At 40.0% G+C, this 13,804-nt stretch overlaps 1 protein-coding gene across 1 annotated transcript in view; it reads left to right on the forward strand.

Annotated features, from left to right (window-relative positions):
- Positions 1 to 276: 276 nt before the first annotated feature.
- LOC130920728 (caspase-6-like) overlaps positions 277 to 13,804 on the forward strand; it is a 30,382-nt gene continuing 16,854 nt past the window's right edge. The window contains exons 1-4 of the mRNA XM_057844131.1: positions 277 to 386; positions 659 to 703; positions 1,310 to 1,352; positions 1,416 to 1,565. Of these exons, the coding sequence (XP_057700114.1) occupies positions 356 to 386; positions 659 to 703; positions 1,310 to 1,352; positions 1,416 to 1,565 (269 nt within the window). The 5' untranslated portion in view covers positions 277 to 355. The remainder of the gene's footprint in view (positions 387 to 658; positions 704 to 1,309; positions 1,353 to 1,415; positions 1,566 to 13,804) is intronic.

Genomic DNA, 13,804 nt, shown 5'->3' on the forward strand with positions numbered 1-13,804 from the left:
GCAGAACCTGTCAAACGAGATGTACGAGGAGCTTCAATTTAAACAACTTTACACTTGTGAAGAAACATAGGAAGATAATACATTCAAAAGGAAGAAGACAACAACACAAGGAGGGAAACTGGAGTTAAGACTGAAAAGACATGGAAAATTGTTTAAAGATAACACAAAGCGATAAGCACAAATCAGTTCCTGGTAGTTACTGAGGAAAATCAGGGAAAACCCCATTTTTGATTGGCGGGGAGAGTCGACCAATGACCTCACAGCTCATGACCAATCAGGGCAAAGGAGGCGGAGCTTACTTAAATCCAAGGGGCTGTTGTCAGGGCGAAGGTGAGGTGAAACGAAGCTGCAAAAAATGGACTACACGAGAGAGCACTGCTGTACAGGTAAAACAATTACATGCGTATATTCATCAATTATGTACTATTATATGTTTAAAAAATGTACGCGGAGGAGAAAAAAACGTGGAGGTTTCCTAGTAGACGTTGACAAAAGTTGTTAACAGCGACCGCCTTAGCTATAGGGGCCACCCAACTTTTGTTGTTGTGGGAGTTGTCAAGCATTTCCCCGAAATAAATGAAACTATAACAACAAAAAAGTCATAAAAAGGTTTTAAATATTATTTAAGTTAAATGCTAAATTTCCTCTTTTCTTTAAGGAGCGAGTGGGGCCATGGAAAACAAGACCGTCACTGACAGTACGAGTAAGTGCTTCACATTAGTTTGTTATATTCATTATAATTTGTTTTGGTGAAAAAGAAAACTACATGGAAAGTTTCGAAAGTGAAACAAAGGGATGTATAGGTTAATTATTGACTCAAGTTCGATGACATATGTTTATAGAGGTTTGGTTAATAAATAAACTTAAGCAGGGTTTATATTCACGTTGTCATTTATAATATAATAAATCAAAATACAAAGGATATAGTTATCAGCACTAAACGGCTATGTTAACTAAAGGATAATATATCCAAGCATGGGTGATTATAATTGTCAAAAATGTGGGTAACAATAATACACGAGCCAGTATTTCTCTTCAAATTTAGCAAATTTGCATCTTTGTTTGAGGACACTATAACAATCCTGACTTTTAAAAATCACTCACAGTCACCTAGTCGGGGGTGTCGTCGTTCTCCAACTGTCAGCTATTGAAGGCAGCTTGCGCTCTAAGCTGACCCAACAATGGCTGCTTGACCCCCCGTGCGAGCAGCGCTGATGCACCTGTAGTTTTGACAAAGAAAACCTCCATTCTGCAGTTGTTAGATTCTTAGTTAAATATAGCCTTAACATGTTGTTTCGCGTCATTTCAGGTCAGTGCGTTCAGAATCTAACAGAGACGGATGCCTTCAGAAGGTACGCTTGTATTTTCTTAAGCAAATCTGCTCTTTTAACATTTAGTGTCCTTCAATCATGCAGCGACAAGCTTTCGGATCCCAACGTAGAGTACCGGATGGACTACAAACGACGAGGCCAGGCGCTCATTTTCAACCAGGAACGCTTCTTCTGGCGCCTTGGCATGAACGACCGACACGGCACCAACGCTGATCGCTACAATCTCGAAATCAGGTATAAATTAGAGATGTCCGATCACGTGATTTTCAAAATATCGGAATCGGCAAAAAAATATCGGACGTGCCTTTTTTTTAATATATATACTAAAGATGCACCGATACCGATACTAGTATCGGCAGGGGGCGCCGATCCGGCCCAAAATGGTGGTATCGGTATCGGCGAGTACCAACAAAGACTGCGCATGTACCATTTACCGGTCCATTATTATAACATTTGACAGCAGCCTTTTTTTTTCTCCTGGCGCTCACTACACTTTGTCTCTGTGTTGTGTGATGACACGTGAACACCAAGCAGCTATCGCTATAGACCCTACCCACGTGACGTCACAACTCCGCCCTGCTGACTGGTGCTGCCCAATTGTCCGTCAACACATCGTGTTTACCTGTTAAGGCTACGTACATTCCTCCTATTTACGGCGTGTTTTTCTGCTCGTTAACATTAATAATCAAAATGGTGAAGGCGTGTGTGGCGGTCGGTTGCAATAAAAGAGAAGATAGACAGAGAGACTTGAAGTTCTACCGGATTCCAAGAGACCCGGAGAGTCGAGAGCGAGATGGGCTGCTGCAATTCGACGAGAAAACTGGGCTCCAAACGATTACCACAGATTATTTAGTAGTCATTTTATATCTGGTAAGATGCATTTAATATATATTTAGAGGGTTTTGGGCTGACAACCACAATTAAGATAATTGCTAGGCTAATCGCCGACAACATACACGTATGTATGTAGTGAGAGTGCTATCGCTAAACCATATAAACATTAAAAGCCCCAGCTCCATTGACAAATGACATGAAATACATTAGACTTGACAGTAGATGTTAGCAAGAACAAAAGATTTTGAATTGAAAATTTCGTAACTCATCTTTCCAAGCACAAGATAGATTCCTGCCGAATTTTCGTGGACGAGGACCTGTTTCACCCAACCAGCAACGAAGTATTTATAAGCCTCCAAGCTCTTAAAGTTTTTCAAACTTTCGTGAGAATAGGCTGATTTTGCGTGGACAAGATAGTTGTACATATCAGGGTAGCTAGCAGATGTCAGGCAAATACGGCGGAGACAGCGGGTCGAAAAACATCGATTTAGGCATCAAATATGGATCTGACGAATGGATAAACTGAAGCTTTTCCACATAACGCCTTTTATGCAACGCATCAAGTGAGTTTACGGCATCCGAAAGCACTAGGTCTTCCATGAAATGCATTATAAATTGCTCGATCAATTGAGACCATTGATAATACAGACACAAAATGACGGACAAGGGGGCGGAACAATACAGCGATCACGTGATTTTGTGACGTCGGTGGGTAGGGTCTATTGGCCTGCTCCAGACCAATGAGAACGGGCCAATAGCCACTCCTGACCAATGACAAGGCCGCTATGTCGGCGCCGCCAACATGGCAGCGGTCGGGAAATATTTCAAAAAAGAAATCCCGGCAATTAAAATCAATGGCTGCATGCAAGATTTGCGGCCTGAAAGTTTCGAGATGTGGAGTTAAATCGGCCAGGATCAATACCTCGAACCTGATAAAACATTTGAAGACAAAACGTGAACGAACACAACGAGTTTGAGCCTGCAAGAGCAGGACTGCTATCCAGAGGAAGGGCGCTGGACCGGTGCAACAATCTCTGGTCAGTTCACTACGTCAACTTTACTTTGTCTTTTACTTAAAGAAATGCTGCAGTAATTTGGGAACTGTTTCCCTAGTAGGGTTGCCACCTTTCAGAAAAAGAAACAAGGGACACCCCCCCCCCCCCCCCCGAAAAAAGGAGGCTAATAGAGAGACGGGATGCTGTGGTCAATTATTATTACTTATAATTGTTAGCGTCCGCAAATGCGGAAACAAGGTTGGACCTCGAAGCGGACAACAAGCGGGGGATACGTACAAGGGTTTAATTGCAAACAAAAAAATTACACGCGATCGCGGGATAGTAGAAATAACAAAAGGAGTCCGTGACAGCAGGTCGACGGAGCTCAATACTACAAACTCGAAGGTTAACTAAGACGATAGGCAGCGAGCCAAAAAGCCAAAAAAAAAACAATCAAATACCTGCACAAGGTAGAGGTTACAAACGAGTGCAGCACACTAACAGAAAAAACCCAATGCAGGGGCGTAACAAGCAAATGTAGCGAGACTATAGTGCGAGATGTCAAATGGCGATCAGCAAAGCAAATATCTCGGCAGCCTTCTCTGAGCTCACCCGTGCTTAAATGCTGCGTTGATGAGCCCGCATTGGATTCAGGTGCGACGTCAGGAACGCCCCCACTAACAGCCCAGCAACAAAACACAATCTAACCAGCAGCAGAATGTGACAATAATTTCATGAAAGTTGCTCTGTTTGGCCTTTGAGAGGTTTAAAAAAAGTTTATTCAGTTCATTCAGAGTTTATTATTATGAACTTATTTTTACTTTCTTACTGTTGGGCTAGTACAGTACTTCTCAAATGGTGGGGCGCAGAGCGATGCCAAGGGTGGCGCGAGTGACCTCGGGGAACATGCTTTTTTTTTTTTTTTGCCGTACTAGAATAAAGTGTACTTGCACATCCACTCCGTGGGTGGCAGTGGCGTTATCATTTTCAAAGTGCGTGCAGTATTTTTGAAGTAAGCAAGAGCACATGGAAGCGACTCATGCAGAGCTGGACTCACGCAGCGACCCACTGTCTTCTCCGGTTCTTACGTGTCCGGCCGAGAAGTGCCGTTTTCGGCTTGGGATCGTCACGACCACCGCCCTCACCTACAGTTCTCCCTCGGCCGCCGAGAATGCGCTTTTTTCGGGCCGTTTGCCTTTTGGCTTTGACTTTTAATATAGTGGGGAATGAGGAAAGACCACTGTTTGCCTTTTGGCTTTGACTTTTAATATAGTGGGAAATGAGGAAAGACCACTGTTTACTGAGTCTAAAAATGATTATAGTGGAGAGTCTGAAGCCAAATCATTTAAGACGCCACTTAAAGACATTAAACCTCAATCTCATTGATAAGCCGCTTGATTGTTTTTCAGCGAAAACGTGCCGATTATTGCCAATTGTCACAATCGTCCCGCTTTGTCAGTGTTATATCAGTAAACCAGTAAATCAGCGAAAAGAAAAACTTTCCTTCTGTTCAAAGACACTTTTTCCCCCCTTCTATTCAGTTTTTTTCCGGTCAAATTTTTTGGCATGTTGTCCTGAAGAGTAAATGTTTCTAATCAATTTGAATTTGTTATTATTTACTGATTTTATTACATTTTATTTTTCAGTATCAAATGGTCAAAAATGTACCTTGAGTGTATTTTTACAGTTTGGATGTGGCTTTTTAAATTTTTTTTTTTTTTTTTTTACTTCAGGCAAATTGATGCGCGTTAAGTCTTTTTTGTTACAAGCAAAACAATGTTAATAAAGTTATACTTTATTATAAGTTGATCTATGTTACTTTTTTTCTTTAATAGAAAAAAAGGACACAATGTTAGGCTGAGGCGTACTTATAATAGTAATATTATAGACAAATGATACTATTTACAGTGGCGGAAGAGAGTTGGGAGGGGCGCGAAACATTTACGTCTTCCTTGGGGGGGCGTAACAGAAAATAATTGAGAAGCACTGGACTAGTATTATACTTTGTACTAGTCTTTTTCCTATTTTGCAAAGGTAAGCAACAGCCTGACAAAGACTTGATAGCAATGATTTCACATCCAATTATTTAGCTCTTTTGGGGGAAAGGAAAAAAAGCAAAACAAAACAAAACAAAAAAAATATATATATAAACGGGGTGGTATCGGTATCGGGGCCAAAAAATGGTATCGGTGCAACACTTATATATACTGTATATTTTTTAATTAAATCGTTTTCTAATTGTATTTAACGTTACAGACATAATATGTTGCACTCATCCAAAGTCTTTAGTTTAGGCTTAAGGTAGGGTTATCAAATTTATCCCGCTAACGGCGGTAATTAATTTTTTAAAAAATGTATCACGTTAAAATATTTAATGCAATTAATGCATGCGCTGCACGACCAACTCACGCATTGTCGCGCTCAATCTTTAATGGCGCCGATTTATCTATATGGAGAGCTATAAGGCAGCATAAAATGAGTAGAGTGAATTTTGGCAGCCTTAGGAGCCTTTTTTTAATTGGCTAAAGCTCTCTCCCTCTCCCTACGATTAGAAATATCGTGGGAAGCAATGTGGGGAAGCATGGTCGCAATTGATGTTTTTCTTAACACCCAATGGTATTTCCCAACGCAGAGAAGATATATCAATTGGTAGCACTACGCACAGTCATGGTTGCTAAAGGTGTGTTACATCCACCCATCATGCATTTGGGCATGGGTACAGTATCATTTACTGAGAGCTCAACAAATACACTGTATGGCAATATTTAGTCACAATATACAAAGTCACAAGTCTTTCTATCCGTGGATCCCTCTCACAGAAAGAATGTTAACAATGTAAATGCCATCTTGAGGATTTATGGTCATAATAAACAAATACAGTACTTATGTACTGTATTTTGAATGTATATATTTTAGTTTTATTCATTTTTTTCTTGATGCATTGCCAAAATGTACGTATATGATCGGGAAAAATTATCGGGAATGATTGGAATTGAATCGGGAGCAAAAAAAAGCAATCGGATCGGGAAATATCGGGATCGGCAGATACTCAAACTAAAACGATCGGGATCGGATCAGGAGCAAAAAAACACGATCGGAACAACCCTAGTATAAATCATCTCCTATTCTACTTGTGAACAGTGTTGTTATCTTACTTTAAAAAAGTAATTAGTTACAGTTACAAATGACTTTTCCCAAAAAGTAATTGTGTTAGTAAATCAGTTACCTCATTGAAAGAGAAATTAGTTATTCGGTAAAGTCACTTACTTTTCTGGTTCTACACGCTATTACATGATCCATTCTATAACGTCTTTCAAATACTGTATGTTTATATTAACTGATTGAATTGAACTGTCTTTTTCATTCAAAAAACATAGGTCACACTTTTTACATTTTATAAAATTTCACCTATCGGAATGTAATGTTATACAAACTTTAACTTTCAAATGCTGTGGGAAAAAAACCTTGTTTTTCCTGTTTGTACTGAACCCGCCCCAAACCATGACCCCCACACCAATGTACGTAGTGAACCATGATTTGTGTGTACTGTCACACCCCATATATATTTAATTTTCAATATGGTTCTATATTTACTTAAGTTGTTTTGATTAAAAAAAAAATCACACAAAGTTCATGAATACAGTGGGGCAAATAAGTATTTAGTCAACCACTAATTGGCAAGTTGTCCCACTTGAAAATATTAGAGAGGCCCGTAATTGTCAACATGGGTAAACCTCAACCATTAGAGACAGAATGTGGAAAAAAAATACCAAAAAAATCACAGTGTTTGATTTTTAGAGAATTTATTTGCAAACCATGGTGGAAAATACCATCTCAATACTTTGTTATGTACCCTCTGTTGGCAATAACGAAGGCCAAATGTTTTCTGTAACTCTTCACAAGCTTTTCACACACTGTTGTTGGTATTTTGGCCCATTCCTCCATGCAGCTCTCCTCTAGAGCAGTGATGTTTTGGGGCTGTCGTTGGGCAACACGGACTTTCAACTCCCTCCGCAGATTTTCTATGGGGTTGGGACCCGGAGACTGGCTAGGCCACTCCAGGACCTTGAAATGCTTCTTACGAAGCCACTCATTTGTTGCCCTGGCTGTGTGTTTGGAACCATTGTCATGCTGAAAGACCCAGCCACGTCTCATCTTCAATGCCCTTGCTGATGGAAGGAGATTTTCACTCAAAATCTCTCGATACATGGCCCCATTCATTCTTTCCTTTACACAGATCAGTCGTCCTGGTCCCTTTGCAGAAAAACAGACCCCAAAGCATGATGTTTCCACCCCCATGCTTCAAATAATAAAATGTACTTTTTCTTGTTTTCTTAGCTTGCAGCGGACAGTCCTCTTAAAATAAGAGCAGTGCTTGAACTCAAGCTAACGACTGTCCGTGTTAGCCCTGGCATACCATCATGATCATCGCACACTGTCAAACATCTGTGAAACTGCTCATGGCTAGCCTTAAAATGTTCTTCTCTAATGGCACCAAGCATCGGACGGCGTCCTTTTTGCCGATAAAATCCTGCCTAACAAACTTACCTAGCAACTGCAAGCATTGCAAGCTGTTGATATCATTTTTTAAAAAAAATCTCCCCAAGTTAGGTGGTTTGGGGCTTTGGAGCGGGGTGTGGTCGTGACCCTGGTGCTCCTCTCGCCCTGCGACCGCTGGTTCTGGCGGGTGGGGCTCTGCCTCTGCCTCTTAAGTCACACACTCTTCACTTTGCAATGTAAATATTTTTTGCCGCTGGCACCTACACACTCATTCATGTCTTTGGGGAGATTCGGAACGGGTCTGTACAGTTCCAGGTCGGCTCCTCCTTGATTTTGTGGTGGCGGGTTCCCTCATCCCTTCCCTGAAGGCCGGTTAATGGGGGCACAGATGTTCCGGGAGGCCACCCCGAGTCCCGGGGGGATGACGGCGGTGTTGCTGGAGCTGTGGGAGGAGGGAATGGACTGCGCTGCCTCATTCCCCTGTGATTGGCTGGGGAGGGGCCCTGGCCCTGGGGCGGCTGACGCGCAGCATTTTCACTTGTCTGCAGGACTATCACATGTCTGATACACACACTCAAGTAGAGAAACTATTGGTGCCGGGATTAGCGATCAGGCAGCATAGAACAGGATGTCAACATATCCACACTTTAAAGTGGTTCACATAATACTGGGTTCTAAACCTAACATTGCTGATTTGTGTACGCTCCACCCCATTGAATCACATCTCTTTCCAACCGCCCCGCCCCTTTTCTTTCCCTCCGGGGTTATTAGGCCCCCCACGTTATCAACCAGAAATACAATTAGCTAACGATATCACTACTATATTCACAGTTAGTGTAGGCGTTGAATGTAGGGCTGCAGCTATCGAATATTTTATTAATCGAGTAATTGACTGAAAATTCTGTCGATTCATCGAGTATTCGGATAAAACATTTTTTTTAGGTAAAGAGCAATTATAAATATATTAGGGCTGTCAAACGATTAAAATTTTTAATCGAGTTGATTACAGCGTAATTAATTAATCGTAATTAATCGCAATTAATCGCAATTCAAACCATCTATAAAATATGCCATATTTTTCTGTAAATTATTGTTGGAATCGAAAGATAAGACACAAGATGGATATATATATTCAACATGCGGTACATAAGGACTGTATTTGTTTATTATAACAATAAATCAACAAGATGGCATTAACATTATTAACATTCTGTTAAAGCGATCCATGCATAGAAAGACTTGTAGTTCTTAAAAGATAAATGTTAGTACAAGTTATAGAAATTTTATATTAAAATGCCTCTTAATGTTTTCGTTTTAATAAAATTTGTAAAATTTTCAATCAAAAAATAAACTCGTAGCCCGCTATTGTTGATGTCTATAATTACTTACACAACTCATGGGTGCTGAAGCCTATAAAATCAGTCGCACCCAAGCGGCAGCAGAGGGCAGTAAAACTCCACAAAACACAATTAACAAGTGGGCATTTCACTGTACTGTCATTTAAATCTGTCTGAGCGGGACATGTGCGTTAATTGCGTCAAATATTTTAATGTGATTAATTAAAAATATTAATTACCACCCGTTAACGCGATAATTTTGACAGCCCTAAAATATACATGAGAAAAAAAGACATTTAATCCAATATTGAACCATTTTCAGTCAATCAATGGCTTTATTTTCGATGTACATTGTTGAAAACAGCCAACAATTGCATCTCAGATGTGACCAGAAAAAAATCAATGCTTTGACTAAAAAAACTTCTAGATCTTATTTAAAAAAAACATATTTCTTACCTAAAAATGTAATTACGCTTGATAACACTCATCACTTGAAAGCTACGTGTTTTTCCCATGTGTTTCAATTAAATTTCCATTTGTGTCAAGCTATTTTCAAGTTCTTGTTAGGTTTTAAGTTAGTCTAAACTGTAAGTACTAATAGGATTTTGAGTTTTTGCAGTGTTCAAAATAAATGTATGATACCTGCTGTATTGGAGCACATTAGGGACCAGTGCTACTTGTTGTTTTATTCAGCAATGACTACTGAGCTAAAACTGACAGTTAGCTTTATTATGTTTTAATTTTACACCCTCATCACTCTACAGCGCTGTGTTTTTACAGATTAAATAAAGCCTGTATGTAAGACACGTTAGCCATGCATCGACAGTGGTCATAATCAATAGAAACATAGCCCTCCGAAGGGCTAATGTTACGTGAGTGAGTGACAGTAACGTTATATTTATTAGCGATGAGAAGTCTACTGCTTAAAGATGGCGGCTGTTTACTAACGCTGCCCAGACGCGGCAGAGTCTGTCATTTCGCATCTAGTCTTAAATGCATGCGATATCTATGAGACGCATCGGACACTACCTGCTACCACACTAGCATCATGCGGGCGTAGTTTTTAGCAACGTCGGCGTAGTTTGTAGCGGCTGTCGGCTGCAGTAAGTTAAAAAAACATTTTTTTAAAAATTGGTTCTTCCTCTACGCACGTGACGTCAGCTCTTTGTCCCGCATTAAAAGTAGTCCGGGCAAAACGTGATGCTTAGAGCTGGCAAAGCTAAACGATTCCTCGAGGTGAATAAAATTACTCGGATTAGTTTTTAAACGTTTTTAAAAGTTACTCGAGTTGCTCGAGTATTCGTTTCAGCTCTAGTTGAATGTATTTATTGTTGTTGTTTGTTCTTCTCTTCTGTCTCTCTCTCCTTTTCTATTTTCCTTTCTGTCCCCCTATTACTCCCTTCTGGCTCACTGCTTTCTCCTAATAAACGAAACACAATGAATAACGATCACAATTGGAGTATATCATACTCCCATGAGATCCATCAAAAATGTTTAGACCAATAGGACACTCAGATTCCCATTCTCCGTGTCATACATCCGAGCAGGACAGGGCAAAATAATAAATAAAGGGTGCTGTTGGAAAATGGAACACTTGCACAAGGAGATAGGGACTCTAAATGCACTCAAAAAAGTGGCAATGTCAACATGACGCTCCAGGCCATTATGAAAAATTAAACAATGCTTGTTAACCCTTTAACACCTAAGCCTATTTTGGCCGAATTTGCATGCATTAGATGTTGCCTTTATATTTCAAAGAAAAAAATGTTTACAATGGTCCAGTTGGGTCCCTTTTTTCAGGATACCTTGAACTTCATGTCCAAACTGTTGTTTTCTTCACTGACCAATTATAATCCACATTTCGGACCCAAAAAGACAAAAAAATCCCAAAATCTTTTTTCAAAATTTGTAATGTTGATGACCCATTGACAACCAAACATGCTCGACTAACCGTTTTGAAGCTTGATCATATTTATTCAACTTGTTAGGCTAAACATTCAATAGAAAAAAATAAGATTGAATAGTTTTATGTTTGACAATTCAACACAAACAGCAGGTATGGTCATAGGCGTTTTTGGCCTTTACACATACTATGGTCAAAACAGGTTATATACAGTGCAAAATAGTGAGAAAAAAGATTATATATATCATCTAACACACAAAGGGTTTGGAGGATATCTCTTTGTGAAGTTAGGTGTTGTACCCATCAACTTATCAAAAGTATATACGTACATACAATCAAGCTTCTCGAACACACATCTACATAAAATTGAAACGAATATAGTGAAGAAAATATATATATAACATTGAAAAAAAAAGTATTTTAAAAAATATTGACAAGTAGTTCAGTTCAATTCAAATTTTTAGGCATGCGACCCAATAAAGTTTTTTTTCTTTTTTTTTTTGCGCACTCAATAAAGCTGCTTCTTGAACAGGTCACGGAGCTGCGTCACACACAAAGTCACACAGCCTACTCTTTCGCCGTTTGCGCACTGCTGTCACTTCTACTCGCCGAGATGGCGACTCATCCAAAGATAACAACGACAAATACGGATCATCTTCTTCCTTGAGTTAAAGAGCATATGACACGAGAAAAAAAGTCTTAAATGGCATTATTATGTGAATTAGAATCATATTTTGAGACGATTCGACTATACTGTATACAACAATTTAGCAAAGCACAGATGACGAGAAATTAGTCTTTTAATCTGCCGGTTAGTCACGCCTACCATTATAGGGCTTTAGCGTCCCCAACAGGTGGATGACGTCAGCGGTAGACTGGGCTCATCGGTTTTACTATTCAGCCCATTGAGGGGGAATTATTCAGAACGAGGAAAACGCGACGAAGAGAGCCGCAAAATGTCATTGTTTCAGTCTCTCTACTCCAATATTTTTACAGGATATTTTTTTTATCCAAGTATTTTTCCCCAATAGCTATATAAATGGCTTGAGAAGGACCAGTCAGCCCGTCGAGGGGGAACTATTCACAACGAGGAAAACGCGACGAAGAGAGCGGCAAAATGTCATTGTTTCTGTCTCTTTACTTCAGTATTTTTACAGGATATTCTTTTTATCCAAGTATTTTCCCCAATAGCTATATAAATGGCTTGAGAGGTACCAGTCAGCCCGTCGAGGGGGAACTATTCACAACGAGGAAAACGCGATGAAGAGAGCGGCAAAATGTCATTGTTTCTGTCTCTTTACTTCAATATTTTTACAGGATATTCTTTTTATCCAAGTATTTTCCCCAATTGCTAAATAAATGGCACGGTCATGACAAATAACAGTCTTGTGCTGAATGGAATATGAAATAATAAAAATGCATTTATTCAGGACGACATGGCAAAATTACTCCATAATGGTCAAAACTGTCGACTTCACCTTTACTGTCGCACCTCCCGAACGATATTTTATGACACCTAAATCGCACATATGTCATTTCCCTTCCCCGGCTTCGGAGAATGTAAACAAACCAGAAGGCGTGACAGCTAGCCAACATGCTAACCCGAACCGAGTGATGTTTCAAAGTCTTCGAAGCGGAAAATCACACATAACTATCCTGGATTATTTGACATGACGACCCGGTTGTCGATTGTCTTTGCGGATCGGCAAACCGCCCGGCGGAGAGCAATTTACAGTTCGTTCCCGGAGGAGGGTGGCTGGAGTTGTTGTGCAGCTAACGTGCTGCTGCTAATGAGCATTAGGAGAGCTTTTTACATGCCTATCAATGATCAAACGTAAGTAGTCCTTCATTTAAAGGAAGTTTGTAGTGTTTACTTTGTAATCGCTGTATTCGTATTTGACATAATACAAAACAAGATGTTTACTCACTTCCTCGTCAGTCCAATGGTCCCACAGTAAATATCCACGGTGAATGGGAACCTTTTGAAACTCCAAAAAGGCGCATACGCCTCTCCCTCATACAGAATGATTTTTCTGCAGCCGTTTGGCTGGCGTGATGCGAAAAATAAACGTATTAATCCGCAAAATCAGCTGAATCCTTCGTCCTCATACACAACAGTACACTGTAGCGTGAAGAGGACGTCTTCTACCGTACACGTCACAGCGCCCTCCTCCTCAATGCAAGACCGAAGCCGGAAGTCACTCATTTTCATGGCGCGGGATTCAAAAAACTAAATAAAAATAGCGATCGCTTCCACACACATCCATGCGGCCCATATCATTCAGGGGCATAAAATACCGCGTGTATTATGAAATTAACATGCTTTTTCGTGTCACAGGCACTTTAATGAAATAATGCATTAGCTTGCGCTAAATGTAGTTTTAGATTTATTCTGCATGTTTCAAAGTCGCTCGCTCAAACCAACCGGCCGTTGCTTGCGTCGCATGCCTCCCTTTCATTAGTTGGCGCCTCGCTCTGAAATTTATTAAAAATGATCACATTCGGTTCGTCCTTCTTGACATAACAACGGCTGTTGGGATATGTAGTCTTTTGTGCTGCTTTCGGTTTTGAAAAATGACAAGAAATGATGGAAATATGGAAATAGATACATGGTCCACTCAGCGTTTTAATGCATATTTATGAGTGCAATAAAAACATAAAATTCAAATGACATTATCTCCCGTTTTTCTTGGTCAATTGACTTCAAATAAAAACTGGTGTGGACATCAACTTCCGCACTTTCAAATGAGACCAACCAGCGGCACGTGGGTGACGTAATTACAGCGTGACGAAGCTTCAAAGACGATATGCGTAAACGCGTCGCTGCCGACACGTTCGGTGTTAAAGGGTTAACCTGTAAAAATTTATAAATGAGCTGCTTTAAAAGTGGCAGGGTTTAAAAGT

Source organism: Corythoichthys intestinalis, chromosome 8, assembly GCF_030265065.1.
Source record: "Corythoichthys intestinalis isolate RoL2023-P3 chromosome 8, ASM3026506v1, whole genome shotgun sequence".
NCBI lineage: Eukaryota > Metazoa > Chordata > Actinopteri > Syngnathiformes > Syngnathidae > Corythoichthys > Corythoichthys intestinalis.